The 17,930-nt window shown below is 31.1% G+C and overlaps 2 protein-coding genes across 2 annotated transcripts in view; both read left to right on the forward strand.

Annotated features, from left to right (window-relative positions):
- LOC134832725 (uncharacterized) overlaps nucleotides 1-17,930 on the forward strand; it is a 155,357-nt gene that overhangs the window by 80,010 nt on the left and 57,417 nt on the right. The window contains 6 exon segments of the mRNA XM_063846852.1: nucleotides 472-654; nucleotides 1,532-3,499; nucleotides 4,348-4,452; nucleotides 5,848-6,639; nucleotides 16,776-16,919; nucleotides 17,739-17,885. Of these exon segments, the coding sequence (XP_063702922.1) occupies nucleotides 472-654; nucleotides 1,532-3,499; nucleotides 4,348-4,452; nucleotides 5,848-6,639; nucleotides 16,776-16,919; nucleotides 17,739-17,885 (3,339 nt within the window).
- Nucleotides 7,884-15,105, forward strand: LOC134832211 (mucin-2-like). Its single transcript, XM_063846180.1, has 2 exons — nucleotides 7,884-7,893; nucleotides 8,087-15,105. Exons 1-2 carry the CDS (start codon nucleotides 7,884-7,886, stop codon nucleotides 15,103-15,105), a joined length of 7,029 nt encoding a protein of 2,342 aa, XP_063702250.1.

Below are 17,930 nucleotides of genomic sequence, written 5' to 3' on the forward strand. Positions count from 1 at the left end.
CCATAAAATATTGAAATCTACGACACTTTATGTCAATTTTATGTTGGGAAAGTCAATTTAGAGGGTAGAAAATCATTTTTTGTCGAAGTAAATTAGATTTTTAGAAATATTTTAGTAAAGTGTGCCCCTTCTTGTCTAAGCTAAGCTCTTTTTCTATCATTTTATGGCTTTGCCTGACGATTAAAGCCAATTTTTAGCAATTTTCAAGAATTTCAAATCATTCAATGTCGGATTTCAGTTTTAAGTTTGCTTGGTTTGGGTTAATTGAAATTTATTTTTTGATGAATTTTCGATTTTTCAAATCTTTGTAAGCTTAAAATTGATTCGTCATTGTTGAAACCTAAAAATAAATAGAATTTTTCAATAAAAAAATCCCTTTTCTGAGCAATTTGGGACCAAAAAAACGACATAATGCTTTCCTTAAAAATTTTTTTGAAGACATTTTCTAATCTTTTTTCGTTATTTTTGTAGCTGCTTGTCAATTAACATCCGAATGTGGTCATGATGAGATCTGCTTAGCTGGTCAATGTATCAATCCATGTCATCAAGAGAACGCTTGCGGAATGAATTCCGAATGTTTGATGTCGTCACATGAGAAACAATGCGTTTGTCCTCCTGGATTTACCGGAAATGCTGCTGTTGAGTGTGTGAGAAGTAAGTTTTTCAATCTAAAATTTATTTATTACTTTAATGAAATCAAATAGTTTTGTTTTTTTTTTTTTTTTTTTTTTTGATTAAAAAAAATTAATTGAAGAAAAATTCAAATTTTTAAATTTTAAAAATAAAATTAAAAATTAGTATAATTTTCATAATTAAAAAAAAAATATTAAAATATGTAATTTAAAAAATTAAAATTTTTTTTTTAAATATTAAAAAAATATCAATAATAATTAATAATAAAAATATTTTTTAAAATATTAAAAAAAAACAATCTGTCCAAAATTAAAAAAAAATAAAAAAAAAAGTATATCTCAAGTCCAAAAGTTTTGTTTACCTAATTTTTTTATTTTTTTGTTAAAAAAATTAATTTAAAAAATTCAAAATAATAAATAAATTAAATTAAATAAATTTGGTAAAAATAAGAATAATTCTAAAAATTATAAAAAAAAATAAAATCGGATGCCTAAATTTAAATAATTTTAAAATAAAAAAAATAAATTGAAAAAAATATTTGAAATATTTTAAAATTGATTTTTTTTTAAATTTTAAAATTTTTTCAAAAACAATTTTTTTAGAACATTTTTCAAAATAATTTTTTTTCTTTTGAAAAATATTTTATTTTTTTTTTTTTTTGAAGTTTTCAATATTTTACAAAAATAATACTTCTTATATGACGATTCATTTGAAAAATTTACACAATTTTTTTTTTAAATATTTTAAAATTATTTTTTTAGGATTTTCATTTTTGAGTGAAAAATAATTTTTATAAATAAAATTTTCTATTTTTCTTTTTTTGTTCTTAAAAATTTTTTGCAAAACTCATTTGCCTTATAAAAAAAACATTAATTAATAAAAATATTTTTTCTTTTAGTTCCCGTTGCCTGTCGCTCAAACGCCGATTGTCACAACGGATTCACATGCCGCGATACAATGTGCTTACCTGCCTGTTCTCACGATCAAGAATGCGCCCTCAACGAACGTTGCTTGGAAGGAAATTGTCTCCTTACGTGTCGCGTCGACAACGATTGCTTCTTGGGTCACATTTGCTTGAACAACAAATGCGTTTTCGGCTGCAAACAAGATTCGGATTGCAGCGCTTCGGAAACGTGTCGCAACAACAAATGCTCCGATCCATGCTTGGATAGCGTTTGCGGTCCAAATGCCCTTTGCACTGTAACGAATCAACGTGCAACTTGCAGTTGCGTTCAAGGAATGGTTCCCGCTCCAACTGCCAAAATCGGATGTGTTCGTTCGCCGGCATTACCGTGCAACGAAAATCGCGATTGCCCGGATGGCGAAGCTTGTTTCAGCGATTTGTGTCGTCCTGTGTGCGCAAATGACGCCGGTTGTTTGGGAAATGAGCGTTGCGATAATGGCGCTTGCAAGCCAATTTGTCGTCGTGACGATGATTGTCGAAATGGAGAAGTTTGTCAGGGACTTGTTTGTGCTGCGGGATGTAGAAGTGATGCGGGTTGCCCTGATGATCACGCTTGTGTGAACCAACAATGTGTTCATGCGTGTGCCGAAGCGACATCTTGCGGTACAAATGCTTTGTGTACAGCGATAAATCATCGTCAGGCATGTTCTTGTCCTCCGCCGCTGGTTGGAGATCCTTTAGTTGCTTGCAGACACGAAACAACGCATTGTACAACGAAAGCAGATTGCCCCGCAGGTCATACGTGTTACGGAAACGTTTGTCAAACTTCATGTCGAAACGATCAGAATTGTTTGGCAGATGAACGTTGTATGCGAGGCGTTTGTCGAACAGTTTGCAACAGCGATTCGGCATGCGGATTAGGATTTATTTGCGAAAATCGTCTCTGCCAAGCTGGATGTCGCTCAGATACGACTTGCCCTGATAACGAAGCTTGTATCAACAAAAAATGTACAGATCCGTGCGGCGTGCTGGGACAATGTGGCGCATGCGCAGAATGTACTGTGATCAATCATGGCGTCCAATGCTCTTGTCCGAACGGATTTTTGGGAAATCCGCTTCAAGCTTGTACCGCGCCGGCGGAAAAATGCAATAGTTATTGCGAATGCGATGAATCTGGCGTTTTTTGTGCCGAACGTTGTAGCTTGGATAACGATTGTGCTTGCGGACAAAAATGCTACAAAGGAAAATGTCGTGCACAATGCTCACATGGAAGTTGCGCGCCGGGACAATTGTGTCAAAATGGCGCTTGTATGCCCGGTTGCAAGACAAATTCCGATTGTTCTGTCGATAAAACTTGCTCAAATGGACAATGCGTCGATCCCTGTGCCAACGAACGTGCTTGCGGAAGAAATGCAATTTGCAAAGCGGCAGATCATCGTGCCTTGTGTCTCTGTCCTGATGGATTCCGAGGAGAACCGTCGCAAGAATGTGTCTCGTTCGAGTGTCAAACGAACGACGATTGTGACGTTAGTACAATTTGCGATAATGGAAGTTGTAAAAATCCCTGTTTGGAGGCTGGAGCATGCGGAAATAATGCGCAGTGTAAAGTCATTAATAGACATGCCGAATGTTCGTGTCCTTCGGGATATTTCGGAAATCCACTGATTGGATGCGAAAAGTTGCAATGCACGAAGAAATCTTGCGGAGTTTGTAAGAGTAATCCATGCGGCGCAGGAGCGTTGTGTGAAGAAGTTCCCGCCGGATATCAATGCAAATGCCCGCCTTTGTGCACAGCGAGAGACAATGATCCGAGAAATGGATGTATTTGTATTGGAGATGCGGTGACGAGTTGTAATGGATATCAGTGTGGCGTAAATGCTCAATGTAGAATTAATTCGTTGCATGATATTCCGGAATGTTATTGCCCGCCTGAATTGCCTTATGGAAATCCATTGGAGAAATGTAAGTTTTTTTTTAAATTTAAAATTTTTATTATATTTTGAAAAATTTTAAGATTTTTTTTTGAAAAATTTTAATTTTTAAATTTGATAAATTTAAGTAATTTTATTTATGAAAAAATTTATAAAATTTAAAAAAAAAATTATAAAATTATCAGTTGATTTTTTTTTTTCAATTTATAAAATATTTAATTGTTCTTCAAAATAAATTTTTCAAAATTTTTAATTTCTTAAAAAATATATTTTTATTGAATTTTTATTTTTTTACTAAAATAATTATTTTTCTTAATTCAAAATTATTTTCAAATAATTTTCTTTGCAAAATTCTTAAAATAAATTTAAGTGCAAAAACTACAATTTATTCGACAAAAATCTTTCAATTTTCTGTTTTTTTTTCTTCTAAAATTAAAATTATTTTTTTTTATCTAAATCTAAATGAATTAATTTTTTATTTTTTTATATATTTTTTTATATTTTTTTTTCAATTTTTAAATTTTTTTTTTTTTTTAATAATTTTAATGAATTAATTTTTTAATTCATAATTTTAAAAAAATATTAAAAACAAAAATTAGGTTATTTTTTTCAAATCTATCAAATTTTCTTTGAAAAAAAAAAAAAAAATTAAAATTGATTTTTTTTTTAAATTCCTTAATTATTTTAATTTTTAATTAAATTTTTTTTTAATTTTTTTTTTAAATGAATTTCATTTTTAAAAAATTATTATTTTTTTTTTAATTAAAAAATTAAAAAATCTTTAAAATTTTTTTATTTTTTTTTTTTTTTGATAAAAATTTATGAAAAATTAAAATAAAAAAAAATATTTTTAAAATTTAAAATTTTTAATTTTTTTAGGTACAAATAACGTTCATGATCAACCTCATGACGAAGACTGTCGAACTCTTGGATGCGCCGTCGGAGAGTGCATTAGACAAGGCACCCAATTTGTGTGTCGTCAAGGTAGGCTTTTACACATTTTCCTCTTTTTCCTTAATTTTAAATACTTATTTTTACTAAACACTTCATTCAACCAAAAAAAAAACACTCACAAAGTTTTTAATCATCCCCAATTCGAGTCCTCGTAGATAAAAAAAAATTAATTTAATTTAAATTTAAATTTTAAAAAATACACACACACATACACACATGTTCGTTCACTCACCCATTTATTTAAAAAATATTTTTTTTTGCACCGAATTTATTTTTAAATATAAATATTTTTAAGTTATCGATGAGAGCTGCCCTTGTAATAAAATTTTGTAATTTAAGGCACACACACGAACACAAAAATACCCAAACTTTTAGTTTTAAGCCTTTTTCTATCTATTCGACACATAAATTGCTAAGCAACAAAAAAATACAGAAGACACAATGCACACAAACACTTACACGAAACACACAAAAACGCTTGGAATTTAGTCGTTTTTTATTTGTATTTGTAGCAAAATTGAACGAAAAGCCCTTTTGACAGTGCCCAATCTGACTTTTTATCTCCTTTAAAAAAAAAAATCTTTTAAAATCTTATAAAAATCGGCTAGATTCCATTACTTTTTGCTACAAATCCAAGAAATTCGTCGTTCGAAGGTTCGGAAAAGAAATTTTTTTTTTGAAGCCAGATTGGGAACTGTGAAAGGGTTGCACATATTTTTTTTTTTTTTTATAAATTGCCAAATGCACGAAATTCCTGTAAAAATACAAAAAAAACAAGGCTCGGGGTTGAATTTTTTTGTAAAAAAAATATTAGAAATTTTTTGTATTTTTTTTTAATAATTATTTTATGACACGTAAAATTATTTGCTTGTACTGTAAATATGTTTTGTTAATTTTTTTTATATTTTTTAAATTATTTTTATTTTTTTTTATCTTATGTGTATGTATTATTTGTTGCTGCAAAACATATTTTTTTTTATTTAATTATTTTTTTTTTATGAAAAAATCTTTTTTTTTTCTTTCTTTTTCTGTTCTTTTTTCTGAACTTTTATTTCTTTCTTTCAAAAAAAATTGAATCTTGTCTCAAAAAAAAAAAAAAGAAAAAATTAAATTAAATTTTTTAAAAATTTCCCCCGGGCAGAGTGCATGTGTTGGATGTCAATAAATAAATATTTCCTTTTCACAGTTCTGAAAATCTGCCTTCGGGCGATGATTCTTTTCCATTCAAATAAATTTTTAAAAAACTTCTGTGTTTAGCAATTTTTTTTATATATTTTTACACAAAAAAGAGGCAAACAGCACACAAAATTGCTTCCTCTGTCCGTTTATTTATTATTTTAAGAGCAAAAAATCCCCTTTTTTTAAAACATAAAATTTTTATACACCCAAAAATCACAAAAATTTCGCTTCGAAACGAAACTTCAGATGAAAAATGTACCAACGACGAGGATTGTGACAGTGAAAAGTCCTGCATAAACGAGCAATGTTTGGATCCGTGTACCTTGAGAGGCGCTTGCGGCGAAAAAGCTTTATGTAAAACAGTGATGCATCGTCCCCGATGTTCATGTCCCGATTGTCACATTGGGCGCCCAAATAAGGAATGTGTGCCAGATCCGAATTGCGAAACGCTTCCAAAGATCCCAAAAATAGCGACGCCTTGTACTTCCGACAGAGAATGCCCGGAAAATCTTCGATGTGACATCAGCGGGCAATGTAGCGACCCTTGCGAAAGTCCCGTTGCCTTCCAATGCGAAGAATTCAAGAAATGCAGCGTTCGAAGACATCGTCCCGTATGCGTTTGCAAAAATGGCTTCATGGTGAATGATGTCGGCGAACTAACCTGCGCCCCGGATAAGCGAGAATGCGTCGATAACGATGGATGCGCTTCGAATTTGGCGTGTCTCGATGGAAAATGTCGCAATCCGTGCATCGATTACGGGTTACATGGACCTCCGTGCACGGAAAATAAGCAATGCGAGGTGCTCGATCACAAACCCGTCTGTATTTGCACGAAAGATTGCGTGCCAGCTGTCAGTATTTGCCTGCGAGACAATGGATGCCCCTCGGATCTCGCTTGCCGCAAATTCCAATGCGTCAATCCGTGCGAAACAGCAACTTGCGGCAGCGAAACACCGTGTTACGTGCAAGATCACAAACCAATTTGCAAATTTTGCCCGCCCGGATACATAAATGACACGTACCAAGGATGCTTAAAAGGTAAAAAATCAACAACGGAAACTTTTATAGCGCAACACTCTGCTTCTGTATTAGCTGACATATGTTTTCTCTATAAAACACACATCTTTATCTTACACTGTCACTTCCTTCTCCCTCCTCTACGAGAAAAAAATATTGGAAAAATCTACAAAATTTGCTCTTTTCTTCTCTTTGTCTCTTTTTTTTACGAAAATCCATCAAACATCGTCTTGTCTTCGCTGTACAAACTTCTACTGTGCCTCTTAAAAAATTTATTTTTATCATTAATGAATTTTTTTGTACAATATTTTGTACTTCTTGTCAGAATTTCTGATCTGAAGCGTTTTTTCAAAGCTCTCTTTAATTAAATATTAATTTTAAATTTATTTTTTAAGTCATTTTTTGTATAAATTTCTAAACATTCACACATGCCATGCCATTAATGATTTTTTTGCCTTAAAATTTAAATAAATTAAAAATTTTAACCAACGCCGCTAATTTAACGCCATAAAAGCCCCTTTTTAACCGAAAAAATTAATTCAATAATTAATTATTTAATTATTTTTTATATTTAATTATCTTAATTAATTAAATTAAAATAAATTTATATTAAATTAAAAAAAAAATATGATAATCTTTATTGAATTTAAATAAATTAAATTATTTATTTTAAAATAAATTAATTAATTATCTTAATTTTTAATTTAATTTTAAGTAATTAAAATAATTTAAAATTAATTAATTAATTAATAAATTTGAATTAATTAATTTAAAAATTTTTTTTTTAAATTTTATATTAAAAATAAGGATAATTAATTAATTTATTTAAAAATAAATATTATAATTTTTTTATTAAATAAAACTTAATTAATTAAAATAATTAAATATAAATAATTAAAAAAATTTTTTGTCCAATATTTGACCTTTATTCACTTTTAAAAATTCTTTTTTCACTATTTTTCTGTTTTTCACATTTTTTTATATTTTATTATTTTTTTTCTTTTTAACTTTTTTTATTTAAACAGTGACTTGTCCTGTTAAATAATTTAAAAAAAAAAACTATTTTTGAGCCATTTTTCTTGCATGAAGTGTGTTTTTGCACGTTTTTGTGTGATTTTTATTTTTTTCAAATGAAAAATGGCTCAAAAATTTAGTTTTTTGTTTGTTTTATATGTAAATAATTTTTTTGAAACAAAATAATTCTAACTTTTTTAATTAAATTAATAACAGCTTGATTTTTAAAAAAATATTTTTTTTTTTGGAAAATGGATCTGCGTTAATAAATGCTGATAACAAACACACAAAATTATTAAAAATATTAAAATTAAAAAAATGCGTTTTCAGGAAAATTATTTCAGTTCAAAAAAATTCTTCGTGTTGCGCCTTGTCTTCGAACATTATTTTTCTGAATATTTTTTATATAATTTTTTTCTCTCTTCTTTGTGTAAAAATCGTTAAAAATTCGCAGCTGATGAGTTAAACAGCACAACATTGATTGGCTGTTCGCAAAATAGCGATTGTGGTGATGACAAGCAATGCGTTTTGGGCGTTTGTTACGATCCGTGCACGAATGGGTGTGGCGAATCCGCGTCGTGTTCCGTGAAAAATCATGAAATTCATTGCGAATGTCTTCCGGGTTTTACGGGAGATGCAACGAAAAATTGTTATCCGTTGGGGTTATCGGAACGCAATGTGACGACGACGACAAAAGAAGCTTCGACAACGGAAAAAATGTTCATTGTGACTCCAATGAAGACAATTCCGGAAGAATATTTGACGAAAAGTACGACAACGGAGGGAAGTGTAACGGAAAAAGAGACTTTAACAACTGTTGGAGTTGATTTTATTCAAAAAACGACGACTGAAGAGGCAGATTCTTCGGATGACAGTACGACAATTGTATCTCGTGTTGCTGAAGAAATGACAAAAAGTACTGAAAAACCAGAAATTGACGTTACAACTCAAAAAATCTTCGAAAAAACGACTTTAGGAGATTCTTCAGTAAAAGAACAAACGACAAAACTTCCAAAAGATGACGAAAATTTGACAACTGATCAAACAATAAGCGAAGAAATTACAGAAAGAACAAAATTCACAACGACTGACGCTTCTGTAACTGAAAAATCTTCAATTTCAACGTCAAAAGATGAACTTTTAACAACTGAAAGTCCTTCAGAAACAACTCTTGGAACAGATTTCACTCAAAAAACTGAAAAATCTTTAATTGACATGACAACTGAGCAAGGAACAACTCTCAAAGACTCGACTTTTGACTCAAAAATCACAACAACTGATGTTCCAACGAAAGATTCTACTTCAGAAGGAACAACAACCGAAGGATTTGATGAAAAAACTTCGAAATTCAGTACGACAGATGCTTCATTCACAACTTCGGGAATTGATCAAACAACAATTTCTCGAGATTCATCAACTGAGGCATCAACTGAAACCATTTTTGACTCGTCTTCAACTACTGAAGTACCGAGATCGACAGAATCTGCGGCAAATCTTGTAACAGAAACGACTCGTATCTCATCTTCGACTTCTAAAACAACAATTCAAGATGAAACAACTCTCTCAGTTGGTAAAGAAGTAACGACGGAAGAGACAAAACAAGACTCGACAACAGAAAAAATGATGATTGTTACTCCTGAACGCCCAACAACGACTTCTGAATCAGTAACTGATGGTTCTGTAACTGAAAAAGTTACGACTTCTCATGGTTTTGATCAAACAACAGTTGAATTTGACACGAAAACGACTTTGAAAGATATTTCTGATGGAATTTCATCTTCTACAGTGAAAGATTTTGAAACAACGACACAATTTAAGGTTGATTCTGACACGACAATTGGAAGTGAAGACATTACAAAACCTGAATTTGAAGAAATAACAACTATTTCAAGCATTTCAACTGATAAAACATCGCCAAAAGTTGATTTTGAAACAACAACATTGAAATCAGACCAAGAATCGACTACCTTTTCACAAGATTCAACCAAAACTGAAACTTCTTTCACAACTTCAGGCATTGAAAATCGAACTGATACTCCAATAACAACTGAAAAAATGATGATCGTTACTCCTGAACGCCCAACTACGACTTTGAGTTCAACTGTGATGTCTTCTGATGGAATTACTGAACAAACAACATCAAGACAAGACTTTTCGACTGAAAAAGACTCGACTTCTCATGATTTTGAACGAACTTCAACAACTATTGATTCAGATTCTGAGTTTACAACAACTGTAAAAGCAAGTTCTGATCCAGATTCCTTCTCTTCTTCTAAAGATTTTGACACAACGACTAAACTTTCTGTTGATTCTGATCAAACAACGAAGTTTGGATCAACTGAATCCTCTACTGATGGTTTAACAACCAAATTTGAACAAACAACAATTGATTCTGATCAAAAATTCACAACTCAAAGACCTGATTTGACAATTTCTGACGAAATAACGACACAACCTCAAGATTCAAGAACAACTGAAACATCTTCAGATTCGATTACTGAGAAAACAACTCAAAAATCGAATGTTAATGATGATGTAACAACTTCAAAAGAAACGTTAACGACTGTATTTGATGAAAAAGCTGAAACAACGACAATTTTCGGAGAAGATGAATTAAGTCATGAACTTACGACTTCAACAATTGACTCAAAAACAACTTATCGTCCTATTAAAGATCGAAAAGAAACTGATTCGCCTGATTTTACTACAGATTTTTCAGTTATAGACTTTAAAACGACTTTAACAACTGATACAACGACATCCAAGATAGATAAAGAAGTTGTTATAACGACAGAAAAAATGATGATTGTAACGCCTGAGAAGCCAACTACAGTTTCAGATTCAGTAATAACAACTGAAGGCTCTTTAGAAAAATCATCTACAAGTTCTTCGACAGACTCTTCTGAACAAATTTCAACTATTGAAACTACAGTTCATGATAAATTTACAACAGAATCTACTTTCACAAGTTCAAAAGATGTTGAAACTACAACTTCAGGGGATTTACTTTCAAGTTCTCCTCTGTTTTCAAATAAATTTTCTACTGAACAAACAACTATTAGTTCAGAAAAAGATCTTTCAACTGAGAAATCTGATTCAACGACAGTTTCTGATGAATTGTCAACCTCGAAATCTCCTTCTACAAATCTTGATGCGACAATGACAACTGAAAAAATGATGATTGTTACTCCTGAAAAACCGACAACTACAGTTTCAGATTCTATTGGAACAACTGAAGAGTCGACTATTCGTACAAAACTTTTGCCGATTACTGATGAGCCTTTGATCATTGATTTTACAACTTCAAGTACAGATTCAGAAGCTTCGACAAAACATCCTTTGGATGAAAGTTCAACAACTTTGAAAGATAGTTTGACAACTTCAAGTTCAGATTCTGTAACTGAAGCTTCGACAAAACATCCTTTGGATGAAAGTTCAACTACTTTGAAAGATTCTGTAACTGAAGCTTCGACAAAACATCCTTCGGATGAAATTTCAACAACTTTGAAAGATAGTTTGACAACTTCAAGTTCAGATTCTGTTACTGAAGCTTCGACAAAACATCCTTTGGATGAAAGTTCAACTACTTTGAAAGATAGTTTTACAACTTCAAGCACTGATTCTGTAACTGAAGGTTCGACAAAACATCCTTTGGATGAAACTTCAACTACTTTGAAAGATTCTGTAACTGAAGCTTCGACAAAACATCCTTCGGATGAAATTTCAACAACTTTGAAAGATAGTTTGACAACTTCAAGTTCAGATTCTGTTACTGAAGCTTCGACAAAACATCCTTTGGATGAAATCTCAACAACTTTGAAAGATTCTGTAACTGAAGGTTCGACAAAACATCCTTTGGATGAAATGTCAACAACTTCAAGAGATAGTTTAACTACTTTGAAAGATTCTGTAACTGAAGCTTCAACGAAACATCCTTTGGATGAAAGTTCAACTACTTTGAAAGATTCTGTAACTGAAGGTTCAACGAAACATCCTTTGGATGAAAGTTCAACTTCTTTGAAAGATTCTGTAACTGAAGTTTCAACGAAACATCCTTTGGATGAAATCTCGACAACTTCAAGAGATAGTTTGACAACTTCAAGTTCAGATTCTGTAACTGAAGCTTCAACGAAACATCCTATGGATGAAATCTCGACAACTTCAAGAGATAGTTTGACAACTTCAAGTTCAGATTCTGTAACTGAAGGTTCGACAAAACATCCTTTGGATGAAAGCTCGACAACTTTGAAAGATTTTGTAACTGAAACTTCAACGAAACATCCTATGGATGAAATCTCGACAACTTCAAGAGATAGTTTGACAACTTCAAGTTCAGATTCTGTAACTGAAGGTTCGACAAAACATCCTTTGGATGAAAGTTCAACTACTTTGAAAGATTCTGTACCTGAAGGTTCAACGAAACATCCTTTGGATGAAATTTCAACAACTTCACGAGATAGTTTGACAACTTCAAGCAAAGATTCGGAAGCTTCAACAAAACATCCTGCGGATGAAATCTCGACAACTTCAAAAGATCTTTTAACAACTTCTCCGATGGATGACATTGATCGTTACACAACAACTTCTAAACCAAACATTTCTTCGACAACTGAAAATGTTTTCATCGTAACTCCCATGAAAATGACAACTACTGAAAAATCCGACGAAACAACAACTGAACAAGCCATAATTTCAACAACTTTGAGTGCCATAAAAAACAAAACTGAATCGACAACCCCTGGAGTATTTGACTCTTTAACGACTTTAATTTTCGGCGGCGATCGAACAAATCGCAGCGAATTCGAAGGCGTTACATTCCCCGAAAATGACCAAACAACAACGGAACAAATTTCAACCGAAACTGAATCAACTTTCAAAGTTACGGGACATGATTTGGTAACAGAATCTTCAAAACCTTCAACTCTCGATCGTTCTCCGGTAACAAGATTGATCGAAGACTCAACAACAACCGAAAAATCTGTTGACGAAACGACAATTCAATCAAGCACGATCGGAATTAGTAAAGTTCTGACAACGACAACTGAGAAAATGATGATTGTTACTCCGGAAAAAGTAACTACAGAATCTGGAAAAGTTGAAAATCAAACAATTTCGGTGACAAAAGGACCTGAAGATGTTACCACAGAAGAAATGACGACAGAAAGTCAAACAGAATTCACAACAAAAGACGAAAATTATACTGAAACTTCTTCAGGAACGACAGTAGAAATGCCAATTACGACACAAAAAGCTCAAATAACAACAACTGAAGGTCAAAATTTAACTGAAAGGTCTAAATTTGAGACAACAACTTCAGGAATTGAAACATCTACTGATTCAGAAGAACGTTTCACAAGCATTGACGAACAAAAAACGACAGAAAAATCTTCAATGAGTACTTTAGATGTTCAAACAACTTCAATTTCTACAGAAAATGTTGAAATTACGACATCTGAAGATGCTTTAACTACTTCTCATGACACAAAAACAGAAAAATATACAACTTCAAGGCCTGAAAATGATAAATTTACAACTCAAAGCTCTCTTGAAACAACAATTGAATCAAAAATTACGACTTCAAGAGACGAAATAACGACTCTTGGCTCTGATATTGTTACAAAATCATCTACTGAACATCCTGATGATCGAATTTTAACAACTTTAATTGATAATTTAACAACTGAAAGCGTTTCTGTCACAGATTCATCCACAAAATATTCAAAAGATGACAGAATTACGACCTCTACAGACGAAATCTCAACTGAAACTCCCACAAAAAGTCCTTTGGATCGAGATTTTACAACTTTGAAAGACGATTCAACAACTTCTCGTTCAGATTTTGTCACAGAATCAACCACAAAACAAATTTCAGATGAAAAACTTACAACTTCTCATGAACTCAGTACTGAAAAAGATCAAATTACGACTTTAGAACCTAAAGACGATCTATTAACAACTCAAATTTCTCACGAAACGACATTAAAACCGGAAATTACAACAGAAAAAATGATGATCGTTACTCCTGAAAAACCAACAACAACTGAACATTCAACAACTTTCTCATCTGAGACTGAAAAATCTTTCGAAACAACCACAATTTCCGATAAATTTACTGAAAAAGATGAAATTCCATCGACTTCAACTCAAAAATTGGACAAAACGACTTTCGAATCAAGCACTGAAGGAGAATTTATTACAACTTTTGAAGGAAAAACTTCTTTTGACTCTCAAATAACGACAGAAAGTGTCACAAAACAACCAATAACATCAGAAAAATCTCAAACAACAACTGAAGTTGACGAAATTGTAACTTCAAAAGACTTTGAGACAACAACTTCTGACATGAAATCCACTGAAAAGCCTGAATTTGACACAAAATCTCCTGAAACAACTCTTAGAACTCCAATTACAACTGAAAAAATGATGATCGTTACTCCTGAAAAGCCAACAACAACCGAAAAAATTGAATTGGATACAATTTCAACGACAGAATCATCTTTTGAGACGACTTTAGTTGATAAAGATTTGCCAACGAGACTTGATGAGAGACAAACAACTGAAAAAATTACTGAAAAAACGACTCAAAATGACTTTGGAACAACTGAAAATCTCCCTCAAACGACAGAAAAAGCTCAAATTTCAACAATTTTTGTCGAAGATTTGAAAGTTAGTTCAGAAACTTCAAAGATTTCATCGACAACTGAGAAAATGTTCATCGTTACGCCCGAAAAACCAACAACAACGGAAGAAATTTCGACGGAATATGATCCAAGAGTCAAATCTACGACAGAATCTTCTTTCAAGACAACTACAGAGACAAAAACTACAGAAAAATCTCAAGATGGAACGACCTTAAGTGACAAAACATTTCCCGAAACGACAGAAAAGAGTGAAAAATCAACGACAGGACAAGAAAATGTTGAAACAACGACTTTAAGAGATAGATTTACAACAGAAAAGGATCGAATTACGACAATTTCTGACAAAAATCGTGAAGTTACGACTCTCAAAGATGGATTTACTACCGAAAAAGTCGAAATATCAACGCAGAAAGATGAAATTACAACCGAAAGTGACAAAATGACTGAAAACGAAAAAATAACAACTGAATGTCAAAGCGATGAAAAAATGACAACAAATGTTCAAATCACGACTCCAAAAGATGAAATTACCACATTCTCCGATAGAAATCTCGAAGCAACAACTCTCAAAGACAAATTGACTACTGAAAAACCTCAAATAACGACTTCTCAAGGTCAAATTACAACAATTTCTGATAAAAATGTTGAATCAACTACTTTCAAAGAAGGATTTTCTACTGAAAAAGTTGAGATTTCAACCGAAAGTGACAAAATAACGACTGAAAGTGATGAAAAAATGACGACAAGTCAAGAAAATCTCAAAGTAACGACTCTCAAAGACGATTTTACGACAGAAAAAGCTCAAACAACGTCTCAAAGATCAAAATCTTAAACAACAACTCTCAAAGAAAATGAAAAACCTCAAATAACGACTTCTCAAGATCAAATTACAACAATTTCTGACAAAAATATTGAAATAACAACTCTTGAAGACAAATTTACTACCGAAAAAGTCGAAATGTCAACCTCTACTGATGAAATTTCAACTAAAATCGACAAAATAACGACTGAAATGGGAGATCAAAGCACAACAATCCAACCTGAAGATACTAAATTTACCACAACTGACAAAATTTCAACCGAAAAAGACCTTTTAACAACTCAAAAATTCATTCCCGATCAAATTTTGGACAAAACAACGACAGAATCTTCAACAAATCCTTCTGATAAGCTCCTCACAACGACTCAAACCTCCGAAAATGACAATTTAACGACAATTTCTCCTCTTGACACGACAGAACCATCCACGGGACTTCCATTTTACGATCCAATCTGCTTAATTGACGCTGACTGTCCCTCGAACGAAACTTGCATCAACATGACTTGCTCCGATCCTTGCGTTCTCTATAACTTCCTTTGCACCGATCCGTCATATCCGCACTGTTTTACCGTCGATCACACACCCATCTGCAGTAAGTGTTCGAACGCGTCTTCACGAAACAACGAAACATGTCACGAAATCACAGCAGGTAAAAAAACATCAAAAAATTCTAATTTCTCGGATTTCTTTGGAATTAGAATAGAACAAAAAAAAAACTTTCCTTCTACTCTTTCCGTAAAAAAAAAAATGTTAAAAGGTCACTGTTCGCGCCACACAAAAAAGCTCAAAAGCTGGCGTCGCTTCATGTCGTAAAAAATCACATGAACGCTCGCGACATGACCGAAAATTCGGGTTGAAAACTCTCCTGCTGTCTTCTACTTTTACGGAAAATCCATCGCATGATGAACTGTAGGTCGAATTTTCTTGAGAGAATGTCTCGTGTCACGTGACTCGCGAGCTCATTGCTCAGAAAATTTTCTTTTCTGTCAATTTTTTTTATCTTTTCTCGTTGAAAAATTACCAAAAATACGAAATACTGTAACTGCAGAAGCGCAACACTGTAGTCGCACGTATTTTTTTTTCCTGGAATGCAAAACAAGAAATACAACAAAATGCTTTGCTTTCGTAGCTTTTCTCTATTAGTTCACTGATCGTTGAGAAATTGATCCAAAAATCAATTTTTTCGATGATTTTCTTCAATTTGCTTGAAATGACATCAGAAATTCCTAAAAAAAAAATAAAATTTGGAATGAAAAATGTCATTTTTAGGCTTTTATGTAAAAAATCTGTAAATTTTATGTGTAAATTAGTTTAGTTTTAAGTTAAGCATGAATTGTAAATGTTTTTTGTAGATTTTTTTGTAGTCTTAGAGGTGAAGGAAAAAAAATTGTAAATTAGATTTAAGGCACGTTAGTTCGTAAGTTATCACCAAACTGACCAAAAACCGCAATTAACTTGCTTGGTCGTCCTTCAAGCTAAAAAAAAAACAAAAAAAAATGAAGGAAGATCCTTTCTTGCTTTTTAGGAAAAAAAATGTTTGTAAAGGAAATGGGTAAAAATTTGATGTGAAATCTCAAAAATTAAATTTGAGTTCACACAAATTTGGTTTTTCCAAATTTTTAAATGTCTTTGGGGGTCAAATTTGTCAATTCTTGTACTAATTGAATTATGAATTTTTACAGAAATTGGTTGCACTCACGACTCATCGTGCCCGTTGGAGACAGCGTGCATCAATGGCATTTGCAAGAATCCTTGTAGCGAGCATAATTCCTGTCAAGCTGATCAAGAATGTCAAGTTCATAATCATGAAATGGTTTGCGTTAAAGGTGAGTTCTCATTGAAATTTCTAAAAATAATAAAAAAAATAAATTAAAAAATTTTTTAACAAAAAATTTGAAATTTTCAATAAATTATAACAAAAAAAAATTAAATAAATTTAATTAAATTAAACTTTAATTAAAAATATAAATTTAAATTTGTCAAAAAATTTAACTAAATAAATAAAAATTTTTTAACATTATTATTTTTTTGAAATTTAAAAATTTTTTTAAATAAATTATTTTAAAATATTATTTATTTTTTTTTTCGAATTTTTAAAATTAATTAATTTAAAAAAAAAATAATTTATTTTAATTTATTTTTTTAATATAATTTAAAATTAAAAATTAAATTATTAATTCATTAAAAAAATATATATTACACATTTTTAAAAATAATTATTTTTTTATATATTTAGTTTTTTAATTTTTCTATAAAAAATAATTTTTAAATTTGAATTCTATTTTTATTTTAATTTTAAAATAAAGTAATTGTTTTTAAATTTTTTTTTCTTTTATTTTTCATTTTTATTCATAATTTTTTTTTTTTATTTTTAAAATTTAATTTAAATAAATATTATTTTTTTAAATATTTTTAAAAAATTTATTTTTTTTATAAAAAAAAAATTTTTTAAATTAAAATTCTATTTTTCTTCTTTTATGAATTCAAAATATTTTTTTAAAATTAAAATATTTTATAATTTTTTTTTATTTTATAAAAAAATTTTTTTAAATTAAAATTAATTAGCACTTTATTTTTTGATTTGAATAATTTATTTTTAATTTTTAATAAAAAAAATAAAATTACCTTTTTAATTTTTTTTTTAGTTTGTCAATGTCAACGCAGCGGCGAATGCCCCTCCGGATACATCTGTGACGGTTGTAACTGCGTTCAACGCGACGAACCATCTCGCGGATGTGAACATTGCGCACCTGGCGTCGCATGTAACCCCTTGACACACGCTTGTGCATCTGGTAAGTTTTTCCTCCGCGAATTTTCATCGCCTCAAATATCATCCA

Source organism: Culicoides brevitarsis, chromosome 2 (assembly GCF_036172545.1).
Source record: "Culicoides brevitarsis isolate CSIRO-B50_1 chromosome 2, AGI_CSIRO_Cbre_v1, whole genome shotgun sequence".
NCBI lineage: Eukaryota > Metazoa > Arthropoda > Insecta > Diptera > Ceratopogonidae > Culicoides > Culicoides brevitarsis.